A 14,968-nucleotide genomic window follows, 5' to 3' on the forward strand; every position below is an offset into this window, starting at 1 on the left:
CTCAAGTGCACACTCTGAGTCACCCAGTGTGGCTGCTTCTCTAACCCCGAGGGCATCTTCCAACATTGGGAAAAGGCACTGTTCGGCCTGCTGCTGCTGCTGCTGCTAAGTCGCTTCAGTCGTGTCTGACTCTGTGCGACCCCATAGACGGCAGCCCACCAGGCTCCGCCGTCCCTGGGATTCTCCAGGCAAGAACACTGGAGTGGGCCTGGTGAGGGTTTATTAATCTCAACTAGGTGCCAGGCCATGAATCACATGAGACAAAGATACCTAAGCCCAGGGCTTGGTCCTTCTCAGGGCTGCTGGGGGAGACTGAGAATTCCAGTAAGAGAGAGTGGGCGCTCCGGGAGCCCAAGGAAGGGGGCCTTTGACTCCACAGCAGATGCTTTGCACCCCATTAGCTGGGAGTAGAGACCCTCGGTTGGGGGTGTTGCGGGGAAGTGAGACACCCACACGGCCTCTGTCTGCTCCCCCTGCAGCCTGTTTGGGAGCCCCCAGGAGGAGCAGGTGCAAGACGCAGACAGTGTGAGGCGGCAGCAGCAGGCTCACCAGCAACACAGCTGCACCCTGGACGAGTGTTTCCAGTTCTACACCAAGGAGGAGCAGGTCCCGCCCTGGGGGTCTGTGCCCCTGCTGGACGGGGGGTGCCAGGGCCCGTCGGTGGGTGGGCTCACGGTCCTGGCGGCTTCCCTTCCAGCTGGCCCAGGACGACGCGTGGCGTTGCCCCCACTGCCAGGCCCTGCAGCAGGGGGTGGTGAAGCTGAGCCTCTGGACCCTGCCGGACATCCTTATCATCCACCTCAAGCGCTTCTGCCAGGTGGGCGAGAGGAGGAACAAGCTCTCCACGCTGGTGAAGTTCCCGCTCGCCGGGCTCAACATGGCTCCCCACGTGGCCCAGAGGAGCACCAGCCCCAAGGCCATGCCGGGTGCCTGGCCTCCTTCCTGGAAGCAGCCAGCCTGCCTGCCCACCAGCTACCCGCCAGACTTCCTGTACGACCTCTACGCCGTCTGCAACCACCACGGCAGTTTGCAAGGTGGGCATTACACAGGTGAGCCTGCCTCGCGGCCCGTGGCTGCTGCTGCTATGCCCACATTCGTGGCTGTGGCCTGGGCCTCCAGATACCCTTGGAAGGGACACCCATGAGATGCCAAGCTCACTCGGGCACTGAACACCAGCTGACCCCTCACCCGCTCCATGCCCGGAACCTGCCAGGGGGTAGGGGGTGCTGGTCCAAGCATGGGGCAGGCTTAGGAGGGTAGTTGGGATAGAAAGTTTGTTACAGCCTGAGTTTTCACCATATCAGGTGAAACCCAAAGAGTGACATTTGTCCTCATCTGTGATTCAGCCCACAGACTCCCACTTATCAGATTTGGTATTTATTTCTATGGGGTACATTCAGTTGTTACTGCCTTCTAGGAACTTGAAGTGAATGAAGGATGGGAGGACAGAAACAAAGAGCTTGGCAGCTCACTCAGTTCATAATTGCATACCTTGGTCTGTTCTACACTAATATAAATTAGGTCATTTCTGGAAAAAAATTCTTGGAAATATTTTTTTTTTTGAAAAGTGGGCTATTGCTAGTGTACTCATGAACCTGCAATTTGGAAAATATTGGACCGTATAAACAACCAGGACCATCACTCATCTGTTCATTGAGCAAATATTTATGAAGTCCCCATTCTATGCCAAACCCTGGGCTAGGTGCTGGAGCCTAAGTGATGAACAAGACGAATAGGAGTCCTGCCCTCATGGGACTAATTTCAGACACAGAAATAAAAAGGTGCTTGTCCCTTTAACACTTTCACTACTTGGCGTCATGGAAAGGTGATTGGTTGCTGTGTCTGAGATACAGATAAGGCCTGCCTGAGCGTGTTACCTTTAGGAAAGAAGATGTGGAACTTAGCTGTGTGACTAATGGTAGGAAAGCATTATGGGCAGCACTGCTAGCGTGTGCAAAGGTCCAGAGGCAGAGTTTGTGTGTTTAAGCATTGATGAAATCCCGCTGTGACTGAAGGGGGAAGTAAGTCAAGATGGGGCTGGATCCCAAGATGCTGGAGGCCATGGAAAAGAGATTGCATTTTTCCAAACCGTGGTGGGAAGCCATTAAAAGGTTCTCGGCCGAGGAATAAAGACATAATCGAGTTCACGAAGTGAGGTCTTAGCTTGAGCAGAGAATTGGGTGGAGCAAGAATATAAGCTGGAATTGCAGTTAGGAGGGTGTTTCTGGGCCTCAAGTGGGAGACGGTGTTGGCTGGGACTTGGGTGATGATAGGGTATTCAAGACACATTTGAGAAAGAGAATTGGTCAGACTGGCTTTTGCACTCAGCATGGGATGGAAGAGAGGCAGGAGCAAAGATGAACTTCCCGTGCCTGGTGTGAGCCAGTGCAAGTCAGTCAACTGTGCTTCCACAGCAGGGGACGTGGGTTCAATCCCTGGTCAGGGAACTAAGATCCCACATGCCATGAGTTTCAGCCAAAAAAAAAAAAAACCAGCCAAGTGTGGCTCGTGGGCCAGACCCAGTCTGGTACCTGTGTTCGCTCGGTTCATGAGTTAAAAATGGCTTTTACATTTTAAAAGGGGGTAAAAAAGCAAAACAAAAAACAAACCAAATAACAGCAGGAAGAATATATGACAGAGACCGTAGGTGGCCAAAGGTGACCTGCAGAGCCAAAAATTGGCCAAATGAGCTATTTGGCCCATTACAGAAAAAAAGCTGGCTTTTACTCCTGAGTTAGTATGTTATGGTACCATTTACTGAGACGTGGAGGGAAAGGAGAAGAATATCTCTTGTATTTGTTTGGAAGGTGGTGAGAGTCTTATCTATGATCATTTTCTTAGATGTTTGGCTACAGTTCTTAGGTAGGAAAGAAGTGTCTTATAATCCCAAGTTCATGTTTTCCTTGCATACTGAATCAGAGATGTGCATTTTGAAGCTTCTCAAAAGAACCAGGATGACCGTTAGCATTGTTACCTGAAAAAAGTGAAAGTATCAGTTGCTCAGTCATGTCTGACTCTTTAGCGACCCTATTGACTGTAGCCCACCAGGCTCCTCTGTCCGTGGGATTTCCCAGGCAAGAATACTGAAATGAGTAGCCATTCCCTTCTTCAGGGGATCTTCCCGACCCAGGATCAAACTTGGGTGTCATGCATTGTAGGAAGATTCTTTACCGTCTGAGCCACCAGGGAAGCCCCCCATAAAGAACTCAGGACACGCTTTTATTAGAAATTTTGCCTGAACAATCTCTACAACATAAGGATTCAGCTTGTGTGGTAACAACTCACTTTATCAGTGAGCATCTGGATGTATACCTGGTTGATCCTTTCTGATTCCACCAAATTCCTTTCTGGCTAAAAATGAACCGATGTTTCTCATTCTATGACAAATTATCTGTTTTTCAGCCATGCCAGTGGGAAATCTCTTCCTGCTTTGGGGGGCTCCAATTAACGGGGACTTGGGGTTTGGACCTTCGCAGCCTACTGCCGGAACTCTCTGGACGGCCAGTGGTACAGTTACGATGACAGCATGGTGGAGCCACTTCTAGAAGACGAGGTCAATACACGAGGGGCTTACATCTTGTTTTATCAGAAGAGGAACAGCATCCCTCCATGGTCAGCCAGCAGCTCCATGAGAGGTAGGTACTGCCATTCCTCCCGGGAGAGGGGGGTATTGAACAAAGGCAAGATGCTCAGTCACATCAAGGACCAGGATAGGTCCGGCAAGGGTCTGAAGGAGGAAGCTTTGTCTGCTTCCCTGGTAGCTCAGCTGGTAAATAATCTGCCTGCAATGTGAGAGACCTGGGTTCAATCCCTGGGTTGGGAAGATCCACTGGAGAAGGGAACAGCTACCCACTCTGGTATTCTGGCTTGGAGAATTCCACAGACTGTATGGGGCGTCCATGACTCAGTCATGACTGAGCGACTTTTACTTTCACTTTCCAGAGCATGTACAGCCCTACAGAACTGTGTCCCATTTGTAACGATGTGGGCAGGACACACTGAGAGCAGAATGGGAAAAGGAATAACATTTTGTACCTGTGACAGGTGACTCTTGGGAGCGTGGCATTCTATATTTTCTCTCTTGCTCATATGAGCCTGATCTTAATTAGCTCATTATTGACCGAGGGATTTTTGCAGAAACTATTGCCTTGGCCACCGATTTTTATTTTGGTCAGCCAAAAATTGGTTCTGTTATTTCATTAACAGTTTGTGGTTATGATGTTCAGTTGTTACATCTGACACAACTGTAGTTTTCCGATTTTCATAAAATGTTGTCTTTCGTTCTCTCTTCTGTAGAAGCAAAGGAGCCTTCTTTAGCACCGTGAGTTTCATTTTCACTTTCCATCTTTTGTTGGCCTAATAATTACATTGTTTGAATCAGAACTATATTCTGAAGAACTGTCATCTTCTGAGACACTAGTATATATGTCACTTGGACAATCAGCATAAAATTTACTGAAAAATTCTTTTTCACTCAAAATTTTGCGATGTGTCGTTTTTGAAAATTTTAGGTTTAGACTACACACAAGGTTGGAACAAAAACCTAAGGGAGGAAAACGTGAATGATAATGACATTCATAAGTTGCATAATAAACCCTTGATCAATTTTAAGCTCTAACACCTTCTCAGGGTGATGTTAATTGTATCACTCTCTACAAATGTATTGCTGTGTCGCCAGTCAGTAACGTTCAGGTAACAAAAGACACATTAATACATCTCAGGTCAATAATGTGTTAAGCTTGTGTAGTATAACCCTGCATTAGTCCCATTAGAAAGGGAGAGGCAGTTATAAGGGATGTGGGTCCTCAATAGGAAATAATCGCTTAACCCAACCTGAGAGCTATGTTTATTAAAAAAGAAAGTGAAAGTGTAGTTGCTCAGTTGTGCCCGACTCTTTGCGACCCCATGGACTGTAGCCCGCCAGGCTCCTCTGTCCATGGGATTCTCTAGGCCAGAATCCTGGAGTGGGTTGCCATGCCCTTCTACAGGGGATCTTCCTAACCCAGGGATCAAACCTGGGTCTCCCACATTGCAGGCAGATTCTTTACCTTCTGAGCCACCAGGGAAGCTACGGTTCATCAATTACAGGTTCTCCTCTGGCAATTCACTTTCATTTCTGTAGCTCCGCTCTGGTTCTTTAGTTCCGGGCGCGGGGATGGGAATCTGGCAGTGAGAAGTGTTCTGGGGCCCCCGAAGGATGGTCAAGCCCACCAGCTCTGTGTTCCCTCTGCAGGTTCCACCAGCTCCTCCTTGTCTGACCACTGGCTCCTCAGGCTCGGGAGCAGTAACGGCAGTACAAGGGGCAGCCTGTTGTCCTGGAGCTCTGCCCCTGGCCCTGCGAGGCCCCGGTTGCCCGAGTCTGCCTTCTGCACCAACAGCCTGCCCAGGCAGGAGAAGGGTATGTTCCGTCATGTCGGTTAAATTTGCTGATCTTATTTTCATTTTCTTTTCTTTTTTTAGAATATTTGTCTATTTATTTGGCTGTGCTGGGTCTTGGCTGGGGCAGCATTACAAACTTTGAGGTGGGGCGTGTGGGATCTAGTTCCCTGATCAGGAATGGAATCTGGGCCCTCTGCATTGGGAGCGCAGGTCTTAGCCCCTGGACCACCAGGGAAGTCCCAGTGCATTATATTCTGACTCCCCCTATCTGGGCATTTCTTTTCTCTTCACATCTTTTATCTGTGCACATTTTAGGGTAGTGTCTGTTGAACAAAAACCAAAAGGCATTCTTTCCCAAGCTTGTCCATTCCTCATTAGCATGAGCCTCTCACAGGCTCATAAATTCACCCCAGGTCTGTTCAGAGGTTTAGGACTTTGGGCCATTTCTCAGTTCTCCCAAGAAAAAATGTGTTTCATATCGCTCACAGAGGCAACTTTAAGAGACAGCCAACTTTCCAACATAGTACTCAGACAGGGGTGGGGCATAGCTCTAGAAAACTCCCCAGAGAGACAGAGGGGGTGGGGTGGAAGGAGAAATAGTATTGGAGAGTCACTGACCTCCACACCCTTGCAGGCACGTTACGTATCTCATCTCCTCATCCAGCTCTCTGGGAGAAGTAAGATGATCGCCCTTTTACAAAAGAGAAAGCTGAACCTCAGACATAACCAGTCACAAGCTCAGTTGCATAGTAGCTGGGCTGCAGGAAGACCTGCTCCTTCTGGCTGCCCGAATCCTGGCTTTGCGGCTCTTAGGTGTAAATTCCAAATTCCAGTTTCAAGTTAGGACACGGGTCAGAGCCTTGGTTCAAAGGGAGTGTTCCCTTTTGGAGTTTGAACATAATGGTGATAGATTTGGAACCTGTTTGAGAAGCCCTGAGATGGTTGTATATCCATCCTTATTTTCCTGTGAATACTAAGCCTGGGCGAGATCAAAATCCAGCCCATAGGTTTTCAACAGTGGTTGGGCTTCCCTGGTGGGTCAGATGGTAAAGAATCTGCCTGCAATGCAGGAGATTCAGGTTCAGTCCCTGGGTCGGGAAGATCCCTTAGAAGAGAATGGCAACCCACTCCAGTTTTCTTGCTTGGAGAATTCCATAGATGGAGGAACTTGGTGGGCTAGTCTATGGGATTGCAAAGAGTCAGACACGACTGAGGGACTAACATTTTCACTTAGTACCACCTCCTCTCCCTGTGGGTCTGTGGGAGAATTTTTTTTACTGTCAAAATGAGTAGAGAGGACAACTGGCATTTAGTCCCCAGGAGGCAAGGATGCTAAATGTCTTGCAATGCTCAGGGATGGTTCCACGCAGCACAGACGTCCTTCCCAAGTGCCAGCAGTTCCCCTGCAGAGAAACACTGATAGGCAGTTTGATCCTTCCGATAGCTCTGGTGATGGGACCTCATAATAATGAAGGCAATTTAAACAAAAATGAACAGATTCAAATTTATGGGGACCACAACTTATATAATTGGGGATGAACGTTGGGAGAGGCTCTGTTAAAAAGAAAAGGACACAGAAACACTTGTGTAATTGTATATAAAAACATGACCATGTGAAAAAATTGCTGAGGTCCTTTCAGAGGAGGGGCCCTAGGACTAAACCATTTCAGTGTCGATGCTCCTGATGGTGAATTTCCTCTATGGCTTTTATTAAGCCTCAAAGGTTTTATTGTCTCTTTTTCAGTGCTTTCCAAATAGTATGTTATTTCAGTTTCGATTTCCTCTTTGATCTTAAGGTTATCAGGGTATTTCAATTGTTTAAGAGTTTTTAGTCACTCTTTATTCTTGATATCTGATTTTATGGATCGTGATCCAAGAATGTTGTTTTCAAAAACGATTCCCTTTTTGTGATCAAGTAAGTACACGATGATTATTCTGTCAGTGTTATTTGTTATTTGTCAGTGTTCTGTGTACACAATATACAAAATAATGTACATTGTCTGAGGAATGTGAGTTTGTATCTTTTTTTTTTTTTTTGAGCTTTATATCTTAAGTATTCAGTTAGGTGAGTCAATTGTTGTATTCAATTTCACCATGTCCTTTTTAAAAATTGAATTATAGTTGATTTACAATGTTGTGTTAGCTTCTGGTGTACAGCAAAGTGATTTCCTGAACCTGCCTGCCAATGCAGGAGACATAAGAGACATGGATTTGATCCGTGGGTTGGGAAGATCCCCTGGAGGAGGGCAACCCACTCCAGTATTCTTGCCTGGAGAATCCCATGGACAGAGGAGCCTGGCTGGCTACAGTCCATAGGGTCGCAAAAAGCTGGACACGACTGAGTGACATCATACACGCATATATAACATATATATTATATATTTTTTTCAGATTCTTTTCCCTTGCAGGTTACTGCAAAATATTGATATAGTTCCTGTGCTATTCAGTAGGTCCTTGTTGGTTACCTATTCTATATATAGTGAATTTTCATTTAAAAATGTTTTCTATTACTCATTCTTTTTTTATTTTTAGTGATTTGATCATGTTACAATGTGTTCCCTTTTTCTCTTCTTTCACTTGGAAGTGCTGTTCTTTAACATCTTATTAATTGTTACTTCATGCTTCCCAATATTTATAATCAAATGTATTGTCCTGTTATTATACGGGTATGAGAAGCCTGCTGTTTCCTGGAGTCATTATGTTTCAGCACTGCCTCCTCTCTTTCCCCCATAAGATGACCTGTGTGACGCTTCCATGCCATCCCCCCCAGCTGAGAGATTGGAAATGTTCTCACATGCTCCTTCCCGTCTGTTTCTGGAGCTCCCCCATGTCATTCCCCAGCTCTTAGGTTTTGCTGAGATGGTTTCCTACTCTGTTCCAGATTGTCATCAGAATTCCTCTTGCTGTCGGTTTCCTGTCCCAAACACACCAACTTAAGCTCACATAACACATCCTAAGACCACCCGTTCCCCGGGAGGGTGGATGGTACCTGGTTGCAGGGTCCGCTGGGACGCCACGGTCTGTCGTCTTTTCATCACCCTCTGTCTTGCGGGCGTGGTGCTGACTTTTAGTGTTTGCTCAGAGTTCTTTTTAGGTATGCATGACATGCTGTCTAACTCTCAGCAGAGCCGCAAATATTTTCTTTTCCTGGGAAGTGTATGGTAGCTCGGTGGTGAAGGGCTCTTAGGTTACAGTTGTTTTTCTCTCGGGCATCTGTGGATGTTTTCCCACGGTCTATGAGGCCCCAAGGTTGCAGGTGACAAGTTCTTTTTCTTCATGTGAGAGTCACTTGTTCTTTCTGGCTGGAAGCTTTGACCTTGGAGTTTAGAAATCCTACCAGAATATGCCTGGGTCTGTGTTCGTTCATCAACTCTGTCTGGAACTTGGAATGCTCCTTCTCCAGATGCAGGCTTTTCTTTAAGGAAATGCTCTTTTTGTTTAATTATTGTCTTGCCTACTTTTCAAATTCCTGTTATTTGCCTCTTGATTCTCCTACATCCGTCCTCAGAAGTCTCCTAGCTTTGCCCTGCAATTTCTATCTCTGCCATTTTGCTCTGTGGCTTCAAACGCTTCTTTCACAATTATAGAATTTGTGAAATGTACCAAATGTCATAAATTTCAAGATCACTTCAGGGCACTAATCTGAGTCTTAACAGTGACCCTCGATGCCTTCAGTTCATTTACTGAAATTTGAAACCTGAAAGTCACATATTTCAGTCTCCTTTGTTTCTACACTGGAGTCTCATTGACAGCTTTTGTCTGTTTTCTTTGATGGCTCAAAAGAGCCTGTTCTGATGTTTCTGTTTATTCATATTCTCTGACTGCCAGACCCCCTTTGTTTGCTGTTTAGGCCCTTCAGTCAGTTCCGAGTCTTTTGCAACCCCATGGACTGCAGCCTGCCAGGCTCCTCTGTCGGTGGAATTTCCCAGGCACAAATACCAGAGCAGATTACCACGTCCTTCTCCAGCCAGACCCCTTTAAGTGTGTTCTTACTTCTCTGTTTCTGCACATAGAGGCTGCCCTCCACCCTCTTCGAGTGGTGGGTGGTTCTTGGAGTGATGGACAGGGCCAGTGGCCTTGGCTCCTGAGAGAGTCTTTCTTTTATTTAGTTGTTTATTTTTATTTTTGGCTGTGCTGAGTCTTCATTGCTGCCCGTGAGCTTTCCTCTAGTTGCGGCGATCGGGGGCTGCTCTTCATTGCAGTGCTGGGGCTTCTCATTGCTGTGGCTTCTCTTATTGGGGAGCACTTGCCCGCCCCCCCCAACGCCCCCCACCTTCCCCGAAAGCGAGGTCTTTGGTGAACAGGAAGCACTGGCTCCCAGTGGGTGCTTTCGCGTTTATTTCTCTGCTCCGCCAAAGCTCTGGCTCCTTCTCAGATCCAACAAACAGAATGAAATAAAATCCTGATCGGCAAGGTGCTTTCTCACTGTGTCTTGAGAAAGAGGAGCTGGGTGCTTTGTGGACACCTGCAGTTCCGGTGACAGGATGCAGGGTGCCCGCGCCCCTCCATTGGGATTGGGGGAAGGATGGAGAGCTGGCTCCACCGCCTGCCAGGGCTGCAGTCGGCTCCTCCTGTTTTGAAAGGCTGAAAGTCACCGCTCTGTGACTCCTAATACAAAGCTTCTCTTTCTGCCCTTACCCCGGGCTGTGGACAGGAAACAAAACCTTTCCACACATCTCAGCCCCCAGAACTGTTTTATTTATTTTTTTCCCTCCAAGGTGTGGGAATTTAATGATGGAACAACAACATCATTCAGGACTGGAATTACAGAGTACTTGGGAGTGATGTTGTGTCCATCGCTGGCTAATCTGAAGTGCTTTAAAAAAAAATAAAAAATACCAAAGATTATCTGTGGAAAACTTGAAAGGCGAGATCTTCAGAACCTCGGAGATGCTGTCAGACGCCTCGTGGAGTTGACGGACTGTCTGTGCACCTCGGCTGGCTTACGTGCTTGTGTGTTTTCCCAGCTGGCGGCTTGGGGACCCCTCGTATCTGCTCCTCTGACCTCCTGAGCACCCCCGCCCCCTGGGCCCTCTTCGTACAGCTCAGATGTCGGCTTTGGTGGCTACAGTCCTGTTCATTTTGGGAGCTGTGGACCGTGCCCTGTGGTGAGAGTGGAGGACTGTGGGCAAGAGGCTGGTGCCCTTGCTCAGGGTGACCGTCCTTGTGCCACGTGGGCTTAGCTGAGGAGTCCTTTCTCAGTGGTGACAAGCATCTCATAAATCAAGGCATCTTAATGGTGCAATGACCAACGACTTTTTAACTTTTAAAAACTGTGTTAAACACGACAGGGACTTCCCTGGTGGTCCAGTGGTTAGGACTCTGGACTTCACTGTCAAGGTTCCTGGGTTCAACCCCTGGTTGGGAAACTAAGATCCCACAAACCAGGAAAACACACACACACACACACACACAATAGGCTTTGCCATTGTGACCATCTGTAAGTGTACTGTTCGGTGGTATTAAGTACATTCACATTGTTGTACCGCCACCAAAAACCACCCCTATAACTCTTCTCATCTTTAAATCTGAAACCCTGAACCCGTTAAATACTAATTCCCTGTTCCCTCCTCCCCCACCCCCTGGCAGCCACCATTATACTTTTCGTGTCTCTGCTTTTGGCTGCTCAGAGTCCTTCTTAGAGTGTAATCATACAGTATGTGTCTTTCCGGGGACTGGCTATTTGGGGGTCCCATGAGATTCCATATGAATTTTAGGATGAGTTTTTCTATTTCTGTTTAAAACCTCATGGGTATTTTGATAGGGATTGCACTAAATCCATATATCGCTTTGGGTAACATTGACAATTTTTTTGAAGATTTAAAAAAATTATATATTGTTCTTATTGCTATTTTAATTTTTTTGCCATGCCATGAGGCATGTGGGATCTTAGTTCCCAGACCAGGAATTGAACCTGTGCCCCCTGCCTTGGAAGTGCAGAGTCTTAACCATGGACCACCAGGGAAGGCCTGACATCTTAACAATATTCGATCTTCAAATCCATGAACACAAGATCTGTTTTCATTTATGTATGTCATCTTCCATTTCTTTCAGCAATGTTTTTCAGTTTTCAGTGTAGAAGTCACCTCCTTGCTTAAGTTAGTGCTTGAGGTTTTTTTTTTTTTGACACTAATTGACTGTCTTCAGGAAGGATACACAGTCTTGGGTATATGTATGTTCCCTTTAACTCCCTATAACTCTTCTCATCTTGTAAATCTGAAACCCTGAAATGTTGAGAGTAAGGAAAGAATTGAGAAGAAAATAAAAAACACACAGCACTCCCATGGTTCCTTCGACACCTTGTCATTTTAGTATTTATTTCTCTATACTTCTTTGTATGTTTTCATATGTACACATGCACAGATCTATACTTACACCTGTGTATATATATATATATATTTTTTTGCAAGTTGGATTACTTTTTCTAGACTCTGTATCGTCCTTAATAGTACATATCAAAAGCATCTTTCTATGTCACAAAACGCACAATAGAGAATCTGGCAATTCTGATAAAATTAAACACATGATCCTCTTCTTTTTTTTTTTTTTAAGCCTAAGGGAGATTGGTGCATTTGAAAGGTAAAAGCACCTAATTTGACCTGAAAAGGCAGGGATTTTTGCTGAGCATTCTGTTCCATGACCATATTTAAGATGAATGAAAAGAATCTTAAATCTTAGGCCAGTGGCCTCAGAGACTGAGCTTCCTCGGGAGTCTGCACTGCCTGGCACGTAGCTGCCTTCATTGGCCCTGGCTTGCCCTGTGGCTTCAAATATATAAATGGAGCCCATGAAACAGTGAGTGAAAACATTGGTGTTCCCAAGGGCAGGAGCCAGTCTTGTTCACTGCTATGTCCCCAGCACTCAGGATGGTGCCTGATCATCAGAGGTGCTCGGTCAGTGCTTGTTGGATGTGGCTACTCTTACTGCTTGGGTGCTAAGTTGCTTCAGTTGTGTCTGACTTGTTTGCAACCCCATGGACTGTAGCCTGCCAGGCTCCCCTGTCCATGGGATTCCCCAGGCAAGAATACTGGAGTGGGTTTCCATGCCCTTCTCCAGGGGATCTTCCTGACCTAGGGATGGAACTTGGGTCTCCTGCATTGCAGGCGGATTCTTTACCATCTGAACCACCAGGTAAGCCCCACTCTTACTGCAGCTGGAGGGCAAGTCAGGCACTGATGCTCTTGGTGTCTCTTTCAGGAGGCTTGGAGTCCAGGCCTTTGGCACGGGGCATCCAAGGCCGCAGCATCAGCATGAAGGTGCCTACACCTTCCCGAGCAAAGCAGGGGGCCTTCAAGACCATGCCCCTCCGCTGGTCTTTTGGCCCCAGGGAGAAACCACTGGGCACATCTGTTGAGCTGGTGGAGTACCTGGAGTCCAGACGGAGACCTCGGTCCACGAGCCAGTCCATCGTGCAGCTGCTGACGGGTCCTGCCGGCGGTCACCAGAAGTCACACGCCACCCTCTCTGCGGAGAGTGAAGACAGTAGGCGAACCAGCGACACAGTGCTGGCCACAGCGCCCTGCCCCTCTGGCCATCCTGGCCACTGCGTGGTCCCTGGCAACCCAGATGGCCTGAATGCAGCCAGGAAGCTCAAGGAAAACTCAAGTCAGGACATCAGACTGCCCAAACAGTTTGACTTGCCCCTCACAGTGATGTCCTCAACAGAAGATGATGGGAGACGAGCCCGGCCTGAGGGCCAAAGGACCACAAGCTGTAAGGGAAGTGGCCTAACCGGGAGCAGTGGCCAAGCACCCTCCCCCAAGGAGGGTCCCAGTGCTGCGGCGTTACCTAGAAAGAGTGCAGACAGTCGCCCAAACAGCCCAGGCAAGATGAGGGCTAATGGGGAGAGAAGGGACCCTGAGACAGACAGATTCCCACAAGGGACCCTCACCCTTCTGAGGTCTGTGTTTTGGAAGAAGGAGATCAGGAAGAGGGACAGGCCAGAGGCAGCCCCCCAGGTGGCCCCCGTCTCCCTGGTGAGCGGCAGGAGGAGCCCAGCTGTGGATGGGGAGGCCCGAAGCTTGTCTCCATCCCTCAGGATTCGAGAGAGCCTGGCCAGGGGCCCAGCTGGCCACCTGGAAAGAGAGAGGGACATCCGATCAGCACCCAGCTCTCTGCTCCTCCCTCGCAAGACTGGCAGGCCCCCGAGGGCCAGCGCCCTCGGCATGTCACAGAGGAGTGTCCCCGGGGAGCAGACGTCTTTTGGCACCTTGCCGAAGGTGAAGTACCACACGCTGTCCTTACGTCGGAAGAAATCCTTGCCTGAGTCCAGCTTCTGATTGTGTGCTCTGGGGGGAGCTGCCATTCTCTCGGCTCTGCACCGAGCACCTGTGGGCAACCCGTGTTGAGAGTGGGACTGGGGGAAGCCAGTTGTCTTCTCTGGACTCCTGAAAATTAAAATTCCTGGTCTCTGCATCTGTATTCCCAACACCAAACGTCTGAAAAGACCTTCCTGGGTTGTTAGCTGTTTGTGTGTGTTTCCAGACCACTAGAGGGTGCTGGTCGGTCAGTATAACCATTTCAGGGCAAGATCTGCTGTTTTAAGTAATTCCAGGGCCTGAGTGCTTGTATTAAGGAATGATTAATAAGAACCTTCAGTACTAAATCAAATATTGTCACTGGCTTCCTAAACCTTGTTTTTTAATAATGGACTTCACAGGAAAATCTTTTCCTCCTGATGTTTCTCTGGGATGAAGCATTAAGGATGCCAAAAAACAAAGTGGTAGCTACACTAAAGCAGGATTCTAGAATGAACGGAGAGTATTTTAGGAGAGTATTTAATATATAACAATTGTATTAAAGTTTTTCAAGGTATTTAAGAAAGATAACTATTTTGATACTAGGGGCAAAAGGAAGTTCTTTTTAAAAAAAATTAACTGTGAGATCTATGTACAATTTTAATAAAAGTTCATCCATGAAACATGCAAATAGCTCTCTGAATTATTCAAGTTAGACAAATGCTCTTGTTTCTGCTGCATAAACTTAGCTCATTGCTTTTCCCCCCCATTTAGCCATTTTTAAAAAAATGAAGTATAATTAGACTTTCCTGGCAGTCCAGTGGTTAAGACCCTGCACTTCCAATGCAGGGGGCACAGGTTTGACCCCACTAAGATCTGCATGCCACATGGCATGGTCAAAAAAAATAAGTTGATTTCCAAAGTCATGTTCACTTCAGCTGTACAACACAATGATTCAGTTATAGATAGATGGATCCTTTTTCAGATTCTTTCCCCTTATAGGTTATTAAAAATACAGAGTATAGTTCCTTGTTGGTTATCTAAGCTCATTGCTGTTGCTATCAGAAAGTCATTGATTGCGTTGTTTCTGAAAATTTTAAGTCCTTTTAATTAAAATGACTTGCTGTTTGCTAAGGAAATAGAAGTCCCCCCAGGTCTCTCTCTGGAAAGCATGTACTTTCAAGGACCAGAGTCTGAGCCTGTCTTGATGGATCATCACCGGGGTCCTTGGACTCCTTCATGATAGAAACTGATGACAGGCCAGAGGAGGAATTCAGGCAAAGCTTTACCAGGACTCGTGCTGCAGCAGGAGGGAGCGAAGGCAAGCAACGGGTGCCCTTGGTCCCTCCCTG

At 47.2% G+C, this 14,968-nt stretch overlaps 1 protein-coding gene across 4 annotated transcripts in view; it reads left to right on the plus strand.

Annotated features, from left to right (window-relative positions):
• Positions 1–13,844, plus strand: part of USP43 (ubiquitin specific peptidase 43) — a 51,486-nt gene extending 37,642 nt beyond the window's left edge. For 2 of the 4 annotated variants that reach the window (XM_070389490.1, XM_070389492.1), the window contains 5 exons: positions 480–606; positions 698–1,034; positions 3,477–3,635; positions 5,234–5,398; positions 12,577–13,844. In XM_070389490.1, coding sequence (XP_070245591.1) covers positions 480–606; positions 698–1,034; positions 3,477–3,635; positions 5,234–5,398; positions 12,577–13,658 — 1,870 coding nt within the window. In that variant the 3' untranslated portion in view covers positions 13,659–13,844. Of the gene's footprint in view, positions 1–479; positions 607–697; positions 1,050–3,476; positions 3,636–5,233; positions 5,399–12,576 lie in introns of all 4 variants that reach the window. The other 2 variants (XM_070389489.1, XM_070389491.1) reach the window with 1 other exon arrangement.
• The last annotated feature ends 1,124 nt before the right edge of the window (positions 13,845–14,968 follow it).

Source organism: Bos mutus, chromosome 19, assembly GCF_027580195.1.
Source record: "Bos mutus isolate GX-2022 chromosome 19, NWIPB_WYAK_1.1, whole genome shotgun sequence".
Classification (NCBI taxonomy): Eukaryota; Metazoa; Chordata; class Mammalia; order Artiodactyla; family Bovidae; genus Bos; species Bos mutus.